Genomic DNA, 19,016 nt, shown 5'->3' with positions numbered 1-19,016 from the left:
CAGGCTCCCACAGCCCCACCCCCACCCTGGCACCAGCTATCCCCTGGGCTGGCATTCAACGTCACCCATGCGTCCCCTTGAGGCTGCCAACTCCTACCTTTCTCTAGCCCTGCTCCTCATCCTCCTCCCTGTTGGGGCTCTCTTGGACCCTGTCAGGCTCCCTCCTGGTTGACATACCCTGACCCCTCTCAAGTCTCCCCTCCTCCAGGAAACCTTCCCTGACACTGAGTTAGGTGGCTCCTCAGCCCACTGGCCCCCTTCCCCCTGCCTCCTATGGCCCAGCACTGACCACTTGTCTCTATCGCCTTCTATGCAGGGCTGCAGCACCCACAGCAGACTAGCAGCTCCGTCCAGGAGAACAGGGGCTGTCCAACCTCCTCTGTGACCCGGAACCAGCTGCTGCCTCCACCTTGCTCCCACACTGCCCTCTCACCTCCAGCCATGGCACCCCTGCTCACTCTGTTCCTGGTGGCCCTGGTGGGCCTACCTCTGGGTAAGATGGGCCCAGGACAGAGGGCTGGACAGACCTACATTTGGGGCAGGTAGGCTGGCAGTGGGGAAGGAGGCCAGAATTCCCTGTGGCCACTTCTCCTTCCAGCCATTCTGCCCTAGGAAGAGCTGTGATGGGCTGGAGGGCTGGGGGTGATGGAGAGGGGCTCTGCTATGTTCTGTGACTCCCCACACCCCTCCTGCCCACCTCTTGGTCCCAGCCCAGGCCCTGGAGTGCCACGTGTGTGCTTACAATGGAGATAACTGCTTCAACGCCATGCGTTGCCCGGCTATGGCCACGTACTGCATGACCACACGAACTTGTGAGTCTGGGGCACCCTGGTCCTGCCTGGGATCAGGAGGGAGGCTCTGCCGGTCCCTGAGTGTGTGGGGGGCCTAGGGAAGGAGCTTCTAGCTGGGAAGGACCTGTCCTGATAGGCCTGCACACTGGGGTTGGGCCAACTGGGAGGTCCCACCCTTCTCAGAGGTGCTGGCTGGTCTGCTCACTCCCTGCAGATTATACCCCTACCAAGATGAAGGTGAGCAAGTCGTGTGTGCCCAGATGCTTCGAGACTGTGTACGATGGCTACTCCAAGCATGCGTCCACCACCGTCTGCTGCCAGTATGACCTCTGTAATGGGGCCAGCTTCGCCACACTAGGGCGCCTGGCCTTGGCCCCAATACTCCTGGCCACCCTCTGGGGTCTGCTGTAAGCCCTGGCCCCCCAGGCAGACCCTCTCAATGACAAAGCTTTTGAGAGACATGACTATAACCTCTCATCCTGCAACCCCACCCAACATCCTGCCTTCCGTGAGAACCTCCCAGGCTCCCTCCTCAGGGCCCAGGACTATCAGCAAGAAGACTCTGACCTCCTCTGACCACCCAGAGGACATCAGTTGGCAGCCTTGACTTTCATTTTCAAAATGCTGATAGGTGGGACCAGACCCCTTAGAGGTGTCAGGCACTGGTGAGTAAACTCGGCCCCTTTTCCATCCAAGGCTGGAAGTCTCTAGCACAGTGCTGTGTAAAGGAGGGGTGCTCAACCAGCCCAGGAATGCTGATTCGATGGGAGTTGTGGCCAAACCCCACTCTCGGGGCAGCCCTCTGGGGGCAGTCCTAGGAGAAAAGGTTCTGCCAGGCCTAGGAAAGTCTGTCTGCTTCCTGCTGAGGCCAGCAGCTGCCCAGGACAGGTGTGGGATGAAGGGTCAGGTGAGGAAGGCCTTTGCCCCCATTGTCGGTCCTAGGAACTTGTGCCAGGCTCAGTGTGGGAGCAGCCTTTGGCAAAGAAAGGGGTCAGCACCCTCTAGCTCACTCACACCCCTGACCTTTCTGTCCTCACTTCCACCTCTACTGGGCACAAGGCCTGAGGCTGGCAGGGATGTGGGAGTTGTGGCCCTGCTATATTTGGTGGGCCCTGAGCGCTGGCCAGGGCCCAGGGCCAGGGCTATTCCAGGCAGAGAGGAGCTGGGCAGGGCAGTGGGCCTCCAGGGCCTGGTCCTTAGGCTAACATGCGGGCTCTAAGAGGTCAGAGTGTGGTGTCCTTTGGGTGCCCAGCTGAGCACACAGAACGTACGCAACTAATGCTGGACCAGGCTGAGAAGAGGGAGGTACGTGGCTTTGTAGTCAGGGTACTGGAATGGCAGTGCCAGTAGAAACCAAACAAGTACACTTGTCCTAACTATTGTCAGGGCCTGGAGAGGGGGAGGTGGTAAGAGATCCTGTTTAGCCCTTCCATTCCACCTGGGGCTGAGTCCAACAGGAGGCCCAGAATTTGGTCATTACCGGGCTTGTGCAAGGCACCACCTGAGTCAGGACCATGGCCTTACACCACTCAGGTGCTGCCCTCAGCCAAAGCTGGGAGGGGCCCTAGGATTGGGTCCTCCCTCCATCCCTCCTATCTACGGGGTAATGGGAGGAAGGCTGGTTACCTGTGTGCTCAAGGATAGCTGAGAACAAGGCCCTACATGAGCTGGGGGTGCCAGGCTATCGGGAGGGGCAGCTTTTCACACCTGCTTCCTGCAACTGCCTGCCTACCTCTCCCCAATCCTGACCTGGTCCTAGCCCAGTGCTGACATCACTGTCACCCAGGACAGGCTAAAGAGGGAGAACCCTGTCTGAGGATGGGGACTATAGGAGCTTAAACCCGGGAAGCTGAGAGGGGAGCTGGGACCTCTGAGGGCAGTGTCAGGGCATCCAGCCAACTTTGGGCGTGTGGAGGGTTGATGGGCTGGAGAGGCGTGGGGCCTCTACCCAACCCGTGTCCTGCTTTGGGGACCTGGCCACATGGACAGGTGCTTGGGGTATTTGCTTCTGCTCTCTCTGGAGCCCACTGGCTGCCAGCTGCCTGGGTGTCTCAGAAGTGGCTGCTGTAACAAACTATGGCACACTGGGGTGTCACATGTTCTCCATGGAATATGATGTATGCCTAAGAAGAAGCTAGACTACAGCAGACACAGCCAGGTCGCCATCTACAACAAAAGGCTCCAGAGCGGCAGTTCTGTCACCTCGGGCAGAGCAGGCCCAAGGGAGGTGCACGTGCGGGGCCCTGGTGCCAGCCTCAGAGCTGGACGTGAGGAAGGCCCAGGAGGCCAGCTGCTGCTTTATCCCCCACCCTTCCTAGTGTCTGATTTGTCGCAGAGAACATTCTTGTATTTATAATTCTCAAACTTTGGAAAAAGTAAAAGGAAACCAAGCACTCTCCACCCTCTGACATGCCTGGGTGTACTTTATCTGGTCCCAGGGCTTATGCACCATGTCTCCAGGCCTCAGTAGCCTCGTTGAGGAGATGGGAACAACAGCCCCCCGCCCAGCTAATGGGTGTAAGGGGCCAGCCTGCAGTCTGGACAGGGAGAGGCCCCAGGTGGTTGGTGTCCTTTACCTCCTATCCAGCTTCTTGAGATCCGGGTGCTTCCCAGGGCCCTGCTCCTGTGCTAGTGCTCAGCTGAGCCCTAATCCTGAGCAAGACTTGGAATTCACCTTCAGTCTGTGATTCCCACCATGCCCACTGTACCTAGCACCAGGAGTGGCCCTGTCAGTTTCCCACTCAGAGAATAAAGGGATGGGTGCATGTGTCTGCCCTTCTCTGCAGCCCCGCCGCCTCAGCCTACTTTGGACGGCTTTCCTGCCTCTGTGGGTCCAAAACTCCTGTCCACTGTACCACATCCAGGTCTTGGGTGCGTCCCATCTCCTCTGGGCCTGGTCTGACCACAGAGCCAGCCCAGGTGTAGGGAAGGAGGCTGGTAGGATACTTGGGGATAGGGGAGAGGCAGAGCTGGGGCACACCAGCCCCTGCGTGGCCAAGGGTCTTGTCCTAGGTGAGGGAGGCAGGACTGTGCCCTGCCCACCACTCCAACCTGGCCCTGCCGGCTTTCAGCAGAATGGTGGGTGGCTCCTGCTCTCCAGGGTGTTTCTCTGGGCTGTCACCGGCCTCCCACACAGACCCTGAGACCCTTGGTGACAATCATGGGACCCTTGGGACCTCCATGAGAGGCTGCTTCTAGCCATGCTTACACTCCCAGCCCTGGGACGGGTTGGGATGGGATGAGACTTGAGGTGCAATGGCCAAGCAGGACGTTCTGGTCTCTCTGGAGATAGGGGCATCTAGATCCCCTCCAGGGCTTGAGTGTTGAGGAAGACCCCTGGTTTCCACTCAGCCAGAAGCTCCATCTTCATTGTAAGGGGAAAAGGTTATCTGGAGGCCTGTGCCAGCATCTCATTCCACCAAAGGAGAGCAGCCCATACTTTTTAGTGTCTACCCTCTACTGGGTGGTTTTATGGGATCCTTGATCCAATAACTAGGATTATCCCTACATTGTGGACAAGGAAAGGCTCCCGGAATTAGGGCTTGCCCCAGGGAACCCCATTAGCCAGTTTGGGGACCAGGTTGGTGCCAGAATTGCCCAGCTCTTTGCTGAGCCAGGCTGCCTGGTGACTCAGACCTACAGACTCCATGAGTGGGCGAGAGCCAGGGCGTGGTGCAGGCGAGTATAAGGCGGCCAGTCTGGGCACCAAAGAGCCCGTCCTCACCAGAGAACATGCAGTTCCACGCTGGGTCCCTGCTGGCTGTCCTCTTGAGCCTGCAGCTGGGTGAGTGCAGGGGTCGGGGCACTACTGGCCCTGGTCCTCCCATGCCCTCTGCCACTCTCTGTCTGGGTCACACCAGCCCTGGCTGGGACTGTCCACTATGCTCCTCATCTGCCAGTCACAACCCTCCTCATAAGCCCCACATGGGCTCAGTGGCCCACCCAGCTCAGCCCTGTGCTGACCCCTGCACTTCTCAGGGCTCTGCCCCCTCTCCTTCCCCTTCCCCTCCCCGGGCCTCTCCAGCTCCACAGACCCCCTCAAGCCACAAACACAGGCATGAGCACACACAGACACACACACGCACACACGTGTGCTCTCCCACATATACACACTAGATTCGACCACCCTGGCCTCCTCTGGCCTTTTTTGGTCTGGCGCCCACTGCTAACTGCTCATCTGGCCACCCTCTGCCCTGCTTGGGCCCTCTCTTCCTGCTCCCTGCTTACTTGGCAGTCTTGTCCACTCCATCCCTGTAGCCTCATCTCAGCAACCACCTGGCTGTTGCTGGGCCCATGCCCCTGGCTGGGGCTCTTTGGCCTATGTCCTGCCTACCTTCCAGCTCATCTCAGGGCTGCGTCTCCCCCCACACCTGATGTCTCCTTGGCCCAGCAGCTCCCCTCCCCAGATCCTAGGCCCTCCCCTGGTATCTGTGTGTGGGACTACCTGGGGCAGCCTCTGACGCCAGGAGCAGGGCTCCATTTGTACGTCAGGAGTCTCTTGGGTCTGTCTAGTCTCTATCCCAGGGACACTCCTAGCCTGGGCCCTATCAGGCTCTGTCCTTTGAGAGACTGAACCCCTGCCTGACCCTGAGGACTCTCCCAGGGCCCGGGCAGATGAGCTCCATCCTGAAGGGCTGAGAGTTTTAGGGGCACTTAGGGGACTCAGTTCAATGTGGAGAGAGCCTTTGTCAGGGCTGGGGCATGAGGGGTTGGGGGGCTCCAGAGGGAGTGGTCACCTGTCAGTCACCACCCTATGTGACCTGTGTGTCATGGGACAGCCTGGGTGCTAGAAGGGGTCCACTGACTCCTGCCTGACCCAGAGACCAAGAAGGTTTTTGAGCCCCTCCCTGTGCTGAATGCCGGCCTGCCCACGCTTGGGCATTGCCCTTCCCATTGTAGCACGGGGTCGCATACCGAGAGCCTCTCTTAGAACACCTGGGTGCCACCTCGTGGCTGAGTGCCTGCTATCTGCCACCCTCAGGCATCACCATCTTCCATCCCTAGGCTGGCCCCAGGCCACCAGCCACCATGCCCACTGGCTGCAGAGGGAGTCAGTCCCTGGTCTGGTCTGTTGCTCGCAGACCCCCACCCATTTGTCCACCCCTTCCCTCATATGTCCCCTCTTTTTCCAGAGCTCTGAGCATACGGCCCAAATAGTGTCCCCAAAATCTCACAGCAATTTCTTGTTTGGGCCTAAAACTTTCTCTGCCTTTCTCCCCAGCCCAGCTGAAAACACAGAACCCTTAATAAGGAGCAGAATACTTCTTCCCCTGATAACCCAGCCCCCTCCTGAAACTCACTCACTCTTCTGTTCATTCATTCATTCTACCAGCCCCTCCTGGGCCGCATTGGCTGGGGGCACGGGGGAGGGGAGCAGTGCCATACCAGGTCTTGGGGGGCTGCCGAGGAGTCGGTGGAGGCCCTCATGTCCAGGTTAGTGGGGGTGGAGAGGGACCGCTGAGCACAGTCACCTGGGGCAGAAACACTGATACCAGATGGGGGCAAGATGAGGCAGCTCCTAGGAGGAGCCATTAACTCTGCCCTAGAAACCCAGCAGGACGTCTTGGAAGAGGTGGCATTTGAGCTGGGGCTTTTTTGCCTGGGCAGCAGAAGGGGCAGCGTGTGCAAAGCCAGGGAGGCCCTCAGGAGGATGAGCCTGAGAAGCGGGTGAGAGGCAGGAACTTTCTCCCAGCAGCGTCCTCAGGGCACAAACACCACTGTCTGTCCCTTCTGGTGGAGTAAGGCATATGGGCTTTGTGGCTTGGTGGCAGCCATTGTTACCTTTCTTGTTCACAGGTGAGGGTCTCAGCCAGATCTGTGCAGCTGGTAGAGGAGACAGGGCTGATGGTAGGGGCATCACCACGGACAGGACTTTCTGCCTCTGTCACCTGCTCCGTGGTGGATTCTGCAACAGGCCCCAGGGTCCACCAGGAGGCTCGGGAGGGATGGAAAGACCTGAGGTCAGCTCAGCTCTGGCATGAGTTGTGTTGTCCACAGGCACCCGGCTTTGGAACTGGCACTGATCAGGGAGAAATCCAGCCCCCCGTCATGGCGAGAGCCTGCCAGGGAGGCGAGTCAGCACAGTCGTGACAGCTCACACCACTATCCCTGCTAGTCAGCAGCCTTGCATGGGCAGAGCGCTGGCCTTGAGCCCCAGTGTCAAGCCCTGAGTGTGTGAATAGAGAGCAAGGAAGAGGACAGTGGGAGGCCGTGAGATGGAGACAGAGACAGGCAGGGAGGGCGGCTGGCCAGGAGAGGCAAAGACCAATGGATTGGCAGACCCAGCAAGGCCATTAGGGGAAGGAACTTAGTATCTCAAAAGCAAGGAGGCCAGCCTCATGGGAGAACGCAAAACAGAGCTTCATGTCTGTTTACAGTTCTGTGTCCAGTTGTCTTTGCACTGGGCCCCCTACAGAGGTGGGCAAGGTCCCCACCACATCAGCCACAGGAGCGAGCGGAGGCCCTGGTGGGTCTAATGGGTCCTGCTTGGGTCCCTGGAGGCACAAGTGTGCATGGCCAAAGAGCACAGCTCGGGGTTGCCCCAGGTCTGCCCCCAGCTCCCCTCTAAGCTCAGGCCCCTGCACCCTGGAAGGTCACACCATAGCCAGGGCTGCCCCTACCCCAACCCACACCCTGCCCAAGGCTCCAGGAAACAGGAGTTGGGGGATATGTAGCAGGTTTTCACACTAGTGGATACCGGCCCTGGTTCCTCAGGCTGTCTCTAGGGGCAGCTAGGGCGGGCAGGCAGCCCACAGTGTTGCCTGAGTCCATGGGGCAGGGCTCCTAGAAAGCTCAGAGAATGCTGTCTGGGAGGCCTAAGCAGAGGAATCAGAGAGCTGACCACTGCCACAGTGCTGGCCCCCATCTGTGTGACTCAGCCCTCCAGCCTCTGCATGGCCACTGTACTCTGCAGTAAGTGGCCCCCCATGACAGCCTGGCCTTGGATGAGGCTTGGTGACCTTTCCCTACTCCTGCTGTTGAGTCTGGAGGGGCCAGGTACCCCCAGAGGAAGGCTGTAGCTCCTGGGGGAGCTGATCACAGAAGTGGGAATGGGGTGGGGACTGGATGGGTGCCATCGCCTGCTCCTGGTCTATGGCCATCTGTCTCTCTGCCTGCAGCTTCAGCCCAAGCCATGTGGTGCCACCAGTGCAAGGGCTTCGGGGGATGCTCCCACAAGTCCAGATGCCCGGAGGACTCCACCCACTGCGTTACTATCGCCACCCGTGAGTGGGGGAGGGGGCCACCACACCATTCTTGCCCAGGTTGGAAGATCTGGGCTCAGAGGGGGCACAGTCTCCAGGCATCCTGCAAGTAGGGAGCAGCCTGTGAGTCAGGAGCAGAGCAGGGGGTGTTCACGTGTGCCAGCCCAGGGAGGGGCCACAGAGCCTGATGTACTTGGGTAGAGGGTGGGTTGAGGGGCCTAGGTGGCCTTGGGGAGCTCCAAGCCTTCTGGGGAGCTCCAAGACTTCTCTCTGCCCACCCCAGGGGACCTCATCAGCTTCAATGACCTGCCTCTAGTCACCAAGAGGTGCCAAAGAGGCTGCCCCGACATCCAAAGCCTGGGCCTGGGCCCACATGTGTCCATCGCCTGCTGCCAGGCCAGCCTCTGCAACCAGGATTGACCACCCTCCTTCTCCTGCCCCAGGCACCAACCCCAGCCCAGCAGCTTCCATGCCACCGTCAGCACCATTCTTCCTCAGGAAGCCCTGCATGACAACTTGCCTAAATGCCCTGTGGTCCATACCTGGGGCCTCCCTGTGTGCACCCCTTAATAAAGTCCTGCCCCTTAATAAAACAAGGCCAGGTCACTCGACGGAGCTGTCTGGTGAGAGTGGAGCACTGTGTCCTGGGCCCCAAGTGGGGTGGAGGGGGGACTGGCCCCTCACCCCAGGTGGCCTCTGCAGCTTCCCCCACCCACTCTCCTCCATTGTCTCATCCACTGAAGGCCTTTCTGCCTCTGGGAGCAGAAGCAAGGAGCAGCAGGGGCACATCAGGAGCCCCTCCCTGCCTAGAATGGGAGTCAGGAATCTGCAGAGAAAGGCCATCCAGGCTGAGACTCACAGGGGTAGAGGAGGAAGGTTGTCCTGCAGCACCAGAGCTGCAGAGGCCTTCCCTGCCCGGGGAGAAGAGAGGTTGGAAGGCGTGGGCTGTCCCCCCTCACTCACAGGTGCACACGCACACACATACACAGAACTTGGTCGGTTGCCCAGGGGAAGACCTGCCACCCCTTGGCCTGGGGTGTCCCCTGCCTGTTCCTCCTCCCATGCTGGCCCCACCACCTTTGTGTGGCTCAACTTGTTTATTTCCCTGGGAACCTTGTATGCCCACCCAAGCCCTGCGTGCCCCTGTCTAGGAAGCCCCCACCTGGCAGGGGACACTCCCTCCAGCTCCTGAGGGTGCCAGGTGTGGTGCTGGGGAGGGTGTGTCTGAGAGTTGGGAGAATAGGATTGACAGCTGTGATCATTCATCTGTGGGGGAGACACAGGAGCAAAGTGAGCTGATGGACCCCCACAAGGTTTCAGAGACATTGAGGCAAGTCATCAACCGGGGTGCACAATTCCTCCCCAAATTAACACCTATCAAGAAATGCACCACCAGGCCCTGTCCTTGGCCTTTCTGTTCTCCCCTTGACAAAGTTATCATGAAAAATAAACTCATGAAAAACCAAAGCAATTGTAAAGCCGCATGGCCAGGCAGGGGGAACGCCCCAGGGGGAGAGTGACCTAACATTAAGTGAACCAACGAGGATCCCATCAGACTGGTCCCAGCTATGGACATGTTGGAGAGAGAGAGAATTTATGCATACATATTCTCACATACAAGAGAAAATTTAGAATGTGCTGGCGGTGGATTTTCAGATAACGAAGGGAAGGATACAGCACAGGACAACACGTAGCTGCCTGGTTGAGTCCTGACTCTGGTTATATCAAAAGGCTGCCCAGTGGAATCCAAGGGTTAAATGTTAAAAGAAAAGGGTTCACACCTGTAATTCTAGCTCTTTGGGAGGGTTAAGACAGAAGGATCACTTGAGGTTAGAAGTTTATTTCAGACTAGCCTGAGCAACACAGCAAGATCCCATCTACCCCCCCCCCCAAAAAAAAATAGAAAAATTAGCTGGGTACAGTGGCAGGTGCCTGTAGTCCCCACTACTGAGGAGGAGGTTGAGGTGAGAGGATGGCTTGAGTTTGAGGCTGCAGTGAGCTATGATTATGTCACTGCCCTCAAGCCTGGGCAACAGAATGAGACTGTGTCAAAAATTAAAAAAATAAAAAGAGAGATTTTTAAAATGTTAGCCAATTCAGAATAGAAAAGCCAGACACATTCTTCAGAGAATGAGAAACAGAATTACTGCAGACCTGGCTGTTCTGCTCCCAAGAGAAGCAGAAACATGTCCACAGAAACCCTTGCTCATGAATGTTCATCCAGCATTATTCATAGTACCCCAAAGTGAAAAAAAAATCCAAATGCCCATCAACCAGTGGATGGATAAACAAAATGTGATGTATCTATGCCATGGAATATTGCTCCATTATATAAAGGAATAAAGTACGGATCCATGCCAAAACACAGATGAACCTTGAAAACATCACACTAAGTGAAAGAAGCCAGTCACTAAAGACCACAAATTCTATGATTCTACGAGGCCTGACAATTAAGTTAGCAAACTCATCCTAGAAAAAGTACTGCACATCTCCTGGCTGAGTATCACTAGAGTCGCCTTCAAACAATTCCCCTTGGGAAGCTATGCACACACACCAGGGCCTACTCCACCCTTCAAAGCAATTTTGGAACTCTTTTTCTGGAATGACCATCAGAGATATTGTCATATTACCCTTGATGTCCTTAATGTCATCACCATGTCTTCCTTTCAATATTTCCTTTATCTTTGAGTAGAGAAAAAAGCCACTGGGGACCAGGTGAGTAGGGAGGGTTCTCCAGTACAGTTATTTGTTTGCTGCCTAAAATCTCCCTCATGGACAGTGCCGTGTGAGCTGGTGCATGGTCGTGATGCAAGAGCCCTGAGTTGTTGGCAAAAAGTTGAAGTTGTTTTTGTCTTTTTCACTCATATTTTTGAGCAATTTAAATAGTGAACTAGGTTAACTGTCCAGTTATTACAAATTCATAATGAATAATCCCTCTGATATCAAAAAAGGTTGGTGACATTGTTTTGACTCTAGATCTGGACTGACGGAACTTTTGGGGCATGGAGAATTGGCTGACTTCCGTTTGCACGTTGACTCTTTGTTTCAGGTTTGTATTGGTACGGCCAAGTTTCATCACCAGTGAAAACATGGCCAAAGCATCGCCTTCCCTTTTTAAAGGTCTTGACAAACTTCAACTGTCCTTTCCTTTTGCTCATCAGTGAGTTCCTTTGGGACCATTTTTGTACACATCGTTCGCATGCCAAGATTTTCAGTTAAGATTTTCCCATTTCTCTACCAATGTTACATGGTTGGCTATGCTTCTCACAGTCAGCTGATGATTTTGATGCAAAATTCTAATTTTTACAATGTGTTTATCAGTTCTGCTCATTACTGGCTGCCCTGACCTCTCTTCATCAGTGAGGCTTTCTCTCCCCTCAGAAAAACATTTAATCCATTTGTACACTGCTGTTTTCTTCATGGCATTTTCCCCATGAACTTGGACTAGCATGATCCTGATTTCACTCTTACTCTCGCCAAGTTTAACAAGAAATTTAATGTTTGTTTGTTGCTCTCATTCAAGCTCTGACATTCCTGGACAGCACAGGAAAACACACAATAATAATGAAGGCCACTCATCAAGACACCGCCATGTATGGACACCACACAACTGTGAGACCCTGAAATGCCAAGGCTATGAAACCTCACTGAGCTGTTTGTACAGTGCTGCCAACGCAAGCACAGGATGGCAAGTTCAAGAACGTAATTGTCAGGCCTTGTATTTATATGAAATGGTGGGAATAGAGAGCTCTGCAGAGACAGGAAGTAGACAGATTGGTTGCCAGGGAGTGGAGGGGGATTATCAAGAGATGAGGGAACTAGAGTTTCTTTCCTTCTCTCACACCACTCAATACACATCACTGCTGGTCACCCAAAAGCATGTGCACTACTGGCCACCAGCAACTGAGCAGCTCTGCAGTGACCTCAGCTGGGTGTCCCCTAATTCACCTCAAGTCCCACGCTATCCACCTGGAGGTCTCATCAGACCTCCCAGGTCAGGGCTCAGTCCCAGAGCACTGTTTGTGCTTCAGATTTGGAGTCAAGCCCTGGGCGTGGCCTGTGCTGCAGGGACAACAAATGTCCACTCTCAGAATCACAGGGGTGTAGGGACGGGGGTGTAAGGGCTCAAGGTTTCTTTTTGAAATGATAAAATGTTCTTTTTTTTTTTTTTTCTGAGAGAGTGTCGTGGTGTCAAAGCTCACAGCAGCCACTAACTCCTGGGCTCAAGTGATCCTCTTGTTTCAGTTTTTCTATTTTAGTAGAGGCAGGGTCTTGCTGTTTTCTCAGGCTGGTCTTGAATTCCTGAGCTCAAGCAATCCACTGGTCTCAGCCTCCTAGAGTGCTAGGATTATAGGCATGAGCCACCATGCTCGGCCTGAAATGATAAAATGTTCTAAAGTGATGGTTGCACATGTCTGTGAATAAACTAAAAATGATTGAATTATAAACTTTAATGGTGAATTGTGTGGTATATGAAGTACATTCAATAAAGCTGTTCAAAATTTAAAAAAATGATACAAATTTCAGATTGAGAAAGATTCATAAATTAGTACTTAGAAATCTAAAAAAAAATGAGAAAGAATATCATAAAGAAAGCAAACCTGGGAAATAGAAAGACCTTGTTTAAAAAAAAAAGTCCTTCCAATTAGTCAAGGAAAGAGCAACACCCCATTAACAAGGCCAAAGGAATGAGCAGTCTGTTCACAGAAAACCCTGGGCGGCAGCTAAAGAAGGGCAGGAATTCAACCATGCTCAGAATCAGAGATCGGCTAACCAGAATCTGACCTCTAGGAGCACAGGAGCAACAAGGCCACAGTGAGAGGGGCAAGGGACCGCCTCTGTGTGCTGTCCCCAAACACCCAGATTCCTGCCTTCCCCCTTCATGGAGTAAAAGTCACCCTGGTTGCAGGGGGCCTGGGAGCCAGAGATCCCCCTTTCCAGCCCCTGCAGCGCGGGAGGGAGGTGGGCATGGACATGTGAGCCTCACTGGCCAACCTCTGTGAGATACCACCAGGGGCCCAGACTGGCGGCCTCTGCCTGAGCCCGGGGCACCGTCCTGTTTGCAGCACTCTGTCTGCCCTGCTCTCAGATGGTCTTCTGGCCCATCCACATTCTCTGCTGTGCATGTCTCTGCTGTGGGGCAGGAGACCACAGGCTGTGCATGGGGAGCTGCGGCCAAGCCCAGGAAGGCCTGCCGTGCCCTCGCACATCCCCAGCCTGTCTCCTCTGGGTAGGCTCTCCTGACTCCCAGGAAGGCTGAGGGGTGTCCCATCCTGGAATCCTACCCTCCCTGTCCACTCTGAGGGGCTGCAGCAGAGCAGACCAATGACTTTTAGTCCAACATTCCTATGTTGACAAGGAAGTGAGCTGTACCTTGGAAAGGGGTGGCTGCATGCTGTCCTCCTGTGTCCTTCCAGAAGGATCAGCTGGGACGTGCCCTAAGGTGCCAACCTCTGTGCTCGCATGTATTTAGGTTGCCTGCGGTTTCATAATAAGAAAAGCTGCAGTGAGTGTCTGTGTTCTTTGCACCCTTGGGCCATGCACTGGCACCCTCCCCCTCTCATGGGGTTCACCATCCACACAGCCACAACGCCTTGCGCCTAGCTGGACCCTCTGGGAAGGTCCAAGTGGCAAATCATTGTCATTATTGCAGGACCCTCCCGGAATTCCTAAGAGGTCTTTAGCAGCCATCATTCAACAGCACTGCACAGAGCCCCAGCTCAGTTCTACACACTGTTACATCAGGGTCCTCGCCCAAAAGACCTTCCTCAGGCCAGACTCAGACCCCAGCAGTGTCAGGAGGCAGCATAGGTGACCTGCCCACAGTTTTGGGGTGACAGTTTGGGGCACATTCAACAAAACTCTGGGGATAGTCTAGAGTTCTGTGAACACTGCCAGTTTGTGTCCCCAGGGCTGCGTGCTGGGACGGTGACAGGGCCCTTGCCATCCCGACTCCTATCTGAGCCTTGCTCCTCTGTAATTTTGCTGCAAGATGCAGTCAGGGATGGGGTTTCTGCTGATGGTGGGAAGAGGGGACAGAGCTGAAAGCCTGAGGGGGACCTGGCACTCCTGCTGATGTGCAGAGGACCACACGGGGAGGGACATGGCCCTGAAGCAGAGACCAGCCTCTGCTGGCACCAGCAGGGGCATCAGTCCTACAACCTTGAGGGATTCAACTCGGCCCACACCCAAGTGAGCCTGGGCCAGCCTGGCACACCTTACCCTCCTCCTGTGGGACCCTGAGCAGAGAGCCCAGCTGCACCAGGGTAAGGACTGAGCTGTGCTGAGTGGGTGCTAAGCCACTGAGGGTCAGGTAGTTTGTTACACGACAGGATGTCACACACTGTGTGGGTCTGAGGAAGCCAGCTGCCTCACTGAAGAGGCCCACACAGCAAGAGACTGAGGACGGCCCCCACTAACAGACACCAGGCACAGAACCAGTCAGCACCACGCCAGTTTTCAGCTCGTCCTCCCTAGGTGGGCCTCGACATGGCCCAGCCACACCCCATCACAGCCTGGGAGCCACCCAGACTCTGACACACAGAAGCAATGAGACGATAGATACAGGTGACACAGGACAGCACGGACCATGAGCCTGAGCTGCCCATCCCGTGGTGAGTGCTGTCTGACCTACTGTGTTGTCAGCTGAAACTGCTGTGGGAGCAGGGCATGGCCTCTCTTCCCAGCTGTGTGGCAGAGTTAAATCTTCACCCCAACCTGTAGAGAGAGACTTGGGCAAGGTCCTGGAGAAGGGGTCGCACAGCAGAGTTCCATTCTGCCCAGAAAAGAGGTAGTAGGGTAGCCTCTGACCCCCGACAGTTCAGGGGTAAGTTCTTGAGATCAGCAGCTCCAGGGGCAGCCTTGCACTTCCCCAGTTCAGCAGCAGCATTACTGCAGAGGTCTTCCCTAGTTACAGGTTGAGCCCTGCCTCATCCTGGTCACACTCTTAGCCCTGATCCTGGTCATATTCTGGGCCCTGACATTGATCACACTGAGCCCTGACCTTGGTCACACACTGAGCCCTGACCCAGAGGTTTCTGGAAGAACTGAGATGGGAAGGGTGTGGGCCTCTCAGAACAAAGCCCTCCCGGACAAAGCCAGCCAGACCCTGGCCAGGCTACATTCCTCTCCACCCAAGAAATTGGCTGCAACTTTGAAGATAGGCTCCTTCTGGGTTTCCCTGGTGGGATCAGGCAGAAACTCCAGGAGGAGGTGAAGGCCTGGGGGCCAGGCAGGTGTTTTCCGGGTAGAAAGTGCAGGTGAAACCCCTGGGTCTGAGGACAAGAAGGATCTGGGCCATGGCATTGCAGAGGAATTGGGTGAGGCCTCAAGAGGAACCCAGGGTGTGTGTGGTGTGGCGTCTAATCCAGTTAGCTGCACCCAGCATCAATTGTTGGTGGCAGCGTGGCTGTGTGGTGACATACAGAATCAGACAGGCTTGGGCTGCTACTTGTCCCACCTGGCACTCGCTAGGCAACCTTGCCTAAGTCAATCAGCTTCTCGGAGCCTCAGTGCCTTTGTTGAAACTACAGTCAATTAGTACTATGTAAGTCCACGCTGTAGTCAGGAAAATAAGACCCATTCGGCTAAGTCTCTAACACCTACGGGGTGCCCTCAAGACCACCACTCATGTACCCTCAGCTCCCACCTAGAGCTCCAGGAGACACAGGCTATCCCAGTCACACTGGGCTAAGACCAGATCCCAAATGGACCTGACCCAGCAGCCATCCCTAAGGACCATGAAAAAGTCACGGGAGGGTGACCTCAGAGACAAAATTTCAACCACTGAGGGGTGGGAGAGGGAATGGCATTCCTGGCAGTGGAGACAGAAGGACCAAAGTCCAAAAGTGGAGTGAGATTTGCACACTCAGGAAAGACGGCCAGGGCTGCAGTGTGAGTCTGGGCACCACCAGTGAGACCCCAGCCTGGACCAGGAAGCTCCTGTCAATGTCAGGCAGCGTGAGACTTGGGGAAGGGGTGGCAGGGTCCCGGACCAGGCCTACCCTGGGGAGGCTGGAGCAGGTACTTCAGGAGGATGTTCATAGGCACGGGAAGCTGTGGCTAGACCTGCCCCAAGTCCCCAGACCCAAATTCATCTGTGTCTCGTCTGAGCCTTAGGCAAGGAATGCCACCTCCATTTCCTTATCTTCAGGAAGCTAGCTTAACCAAGCCCCGGCTGAGGGCGACCTCACTGGACTATTAGAAATCAAGGTGCCCAAACAGCAAAGCCAGGGACACAGGATTAACTACCACCACCCCCTGACCCCCAACCCCTCCCTACCCACCCCTGCCCTCCTTCCAGAACTTTCTCTGTTGACCCAGCAGTTTTGGCATTTGTCTCCTTAAGCCTCTGAGAAAACTTTTTAGCTTGTTGTCTAGTGGCAGTTCAGTCCCCAGCCTGTGGCAAAGCACCAGCCTGACCTCTTGAAGGAGCTGGGAGGTGGAGCCGAGGTCATCTGGAAAGATTCTGGCCTGGAGCCACAAGGACATGAGTGGGACAGGAGTGGGAGACAGGAGTGGGACCCCTCCACCCCTCTGGATGGAGAGAGGAGGAAGAAAGACCCCAGGCGGAAAGTTTCAGAGGGGAGGCGGCAGAGGACTCCAAGCAGGAAGGGCATCCTGGAGGGACCTGGGGAGAGCTGGAGGGGTTGGGCACGGGCGGGGAGGAAGTGGACCAGCCTGGGGCAGGGAGGGAGAGTGAGGAGAGGCCCTGTTTGGCCTGGGGCGGGGTCTCCGCACCTCCACCCTGGTAACTGGAGCCCGTTAATCTGCTCAGCCAACCGGTCTGGGCACCACACTTGGTATCTGCTGGCCCCGCTGGGCAGGCCCAGGGTGAGCACAGACCCAGCTGCCGGGACCATGCAGAGGATGCAGCTGGCACTGCCGGTGCTGGTATTAGCGGCCTGTGGGGAGCTCGGTGAGGTGTGGGCCCAAGGGGCAGCATGGGTGGAGGGGACCCTACGCCCACAGACATTCCCAAACTGTCTCCAGGGAGGGCCCCTCAGGAGGGAAGACAGAGAGAGTGGACTCCCGGGAGGGTGTTGTCCACCACTGGTCTAGGAGGGGACTGAGCTGCAGTGGGGTGAGCAGAGTGTGGCCTCCCAGATGGGTAGGAGCCAAGGCCCTGGGTGCCTGCTGGGGACTGCACTTCATGGAGGCCAGGGGCTGGGGCAACTGTTGATGGGAGGAGGGAAGGAAACCAGACCCCCAGGGCGAGATGAGGACAGTAAGGAGAAAGGACCTGGACCTATGGGGCTCCCTGTGTTCAACCAGGAAGGAAGCTTGGCCCAGTAGCCTAAGCCAGACCATTATGCCCATTTCCCAGAGGGAGAAGGTGAGCTTAACCAGAGAATGGGAGAGGCCCTGGCAGCTCACGCAGTGGGGATGGAGGAGCCTGCAGCCTCACTGTGCAGCCAGAGACCTGGCTCCTGGGACTGGAGCTAGGGATACTGGGGGAGGGAGGTAGACAGGCCTCCAGGCCCAGCAGCCTGCACCCTACAGGGAGTGGGCAGCTTTTGTTACGCAGGCACCTGCAGGCACACCAGACATGCCAGCCCACCCTACACCCATAGCCCTCCTGGCCTCACCTGAATCCTCACAAAACCCTTCCCCAGGAGGGAACCAAGGGGTGACCTGTCCCTACCCTTGCCCCAAGACCCACCCAGGCTTGCCTCTCACTATAGAGACACCAGTGACTCAGTCACTTTGCCTCCCCACCCCAGCATCCAGTTCATAGTGACTTCCGTGAGTTTTAGCAGGTGGGCATCGGCCCTCTGAGAGCTGGGCCTCCAGGGGAGGGCTGAGCACCACCCTGACTGGCCCTGATCTGCTCCCCACCTCCCAGTGGCAGCTCTACAATGCTACACCTGTCAGGAGCCCATGAGCGTGGCCAGCTGCATCACCATCACCACCTGTCATGCCAACGAGACCATGTGCAAGACTACACTCTACTCCCTGGAGATTGGTCAGTAGCTGCCCACAGGCGGGGCTGGGGTCCCAGGTCAGAGCTGACTCCAGCCCAGACACCACTAGCCAGCTCAGCCTCTGGGCACAGTGAATGGCCACCCTCTACCTCACTCCTGACATAGGCTTTCTGTCCCAGCAGAGAGGACCCCGCCTTCCTTCTCCCCCTACCAGTCCCTTCCTTTAGCGGAATACATCCTCAACTTCATTTGGGTATCTCTGGTTTGGTCCTCTTGTCCACATTGGTAGGGCAGGACACCAGGTGTGTCTCGGGCATACAGCAGGCACTCAGCCACTGAGCCAGGAGGGACTGAGAAAGGTGTGACTCCAGAGGGGCTGTGGGCTATAAAGGACCCCTGACAACTGTCTCCTCCTGGACCCACAGTGTACCCCTTCCTTGGGGACTCCACAGTGACCAAGTCATGTGCCAGCAAGTGTGAGCCCTCAGATGTGGATGGCATCGGCCAGACGCGGCCTGTGTCCTGCTGCAACACGGAGCTGTGCAACGTGGATGGGGCGCCTGCCCTGGACAGCCCCCGTGGCCTGGCCTTGGTCCTCATGCTTATCCCCATCTTGAGCCTCCAGCTGTAGACCCCTCCCACCCCCACAGCCCCAGCCCCCTACCCTGTGCAGCCCAGTCCCAAATGTCCCGAAGAAGTGATCCCGCACCAGGCCTCCTGTGTCTCCTTTCTGGACAGGGCTACTTCTCTGACTCTGTCCCTGTATGTCTATCTCTCTTCCTTTCTTCTGTCATGTGTTCTAAGCTCTGCAGCAAGGACAGTCACTAGGACTGGGACTCCCACACAGACCTGGCAGATCAGTGCCCTTCAGGCCCTCAGGACTTCAGGGGCCTGGCCAGGAGGTGCATGAAGTGACACCCCAGGGGCAGGGAGGACTGTGTCCCTGGAGTAGAGTTAGAAATGGCTCCTTGGAGGAGGGGGCATTAGGGCTTGGCCTTGAACAGCAGAGAGATCTGGGCAGGGGCATGACAAGTGGAAGGAAGTCACCAGAGTGGCCCAGGAGCTGGATGGCCCTCTCCAGACCCTGAGCAAGGCCAAAC

The 19,016-nt window shown here is 56.1% G+C and overlaps 3 protein-coding genes across 4 annotated transcripts; all 3 read left to right on the top strand.

The window, feature by feature from the left end:
* The first annotated feature begins 360 nt into the window (after positions 1 to 360).
* Positions 361 to 8,003, top strand: LYNX1 (Ly6/neurotoxin 1). Of its 2 annotated transcripts, XR_008373911.1 has the most exons (4): positions 361 to 493; positions 711 to 812; positions 1,006 to 1,456; positions 7,910 to 8,003. XR_008373911.1 is itself a non-coding variant. In XM_053559357.1 (3 exons), exons 1-3 carry the CDS (start codon positions 442 to 444, stop codon positions 1,200 to 1,202), a joined length of 351 nt encoding a protein of 116 aa, XP_053415332.1. In that variant the 5' UTR covers positions 361 to 441; the 3' UTR covers positions 1,203 to 2,152. The 2 variants fall into 2 exon arrangements, 1 of the variants encoding a protein (XP_053415332.1); XM_053559357.1 differs by lacking the exon at positions 7,910 to 8,003 and having other exon boundaries at positions 1,006 to 2,152.
* On the top strand, positions 3,969 to 8,608 carry SLURP2 (secreted LY6/PLAUR domain containing 2). Its single transcript, XM_053559358.1, has 3 exons — positions 3,969 to 4,575; positions 7,910 to 8,014; positions 8,277 to 8,608. Exons 1-3 carry the CDS (start codon positions 4,524 to 4,526, stop codon positions 8,411 to 8,413), a joined length of 294 nt encoding a protein of 97 aa, XP_053415333.1. The 5' UTR covers positions 3,969 to 4,523; the 3' UTR covers positions 8,414 to 8,608.
* An 8,191-nt stretch (positions 8,609 to 16,799) lies between these two features.
* On the top strand, positions 16,800 to 18,629 carry LYPD2 (LY6/PLAUR domain containing 2). Its single transcript, XM_053559474.1, has 3 exons — positions 16,800 to 16,910; positions 17,838 to 17,957; positions 18,342 to 18,629. The coding sequence occupies exons 1-3, from the start codon at positions 16,853 to 16,855 to the stop codon at positions 18,545 to 18,547; spliced, it is 384 nt and encodes a 127-aa protein (XP_053415449.1). The 5' UTR covers positions 16,800 to 16,852; the 3' UTR covers positions 18,548 to 18,629.
* Positions 18,630 to 19,016: the final 387 nt, after the last annotated feature.

Source organism: Nycticebus coucang, chromosome 13 (assembly GCF_027406575.1).
Source record: "Nycticebus coucang isolate mNycCou1 chromosome 13, mNycCou1.pri, whole genome shotgun sequence".
NCBI lineage: Eukaryota > Metazoa > Chordata > Mammalia > Primates > Lorisidae > Nycticebus > Nycticebus coucang.
This window is presented reverse-complemented; position numbering and strand designations above follow the sequence as displayed.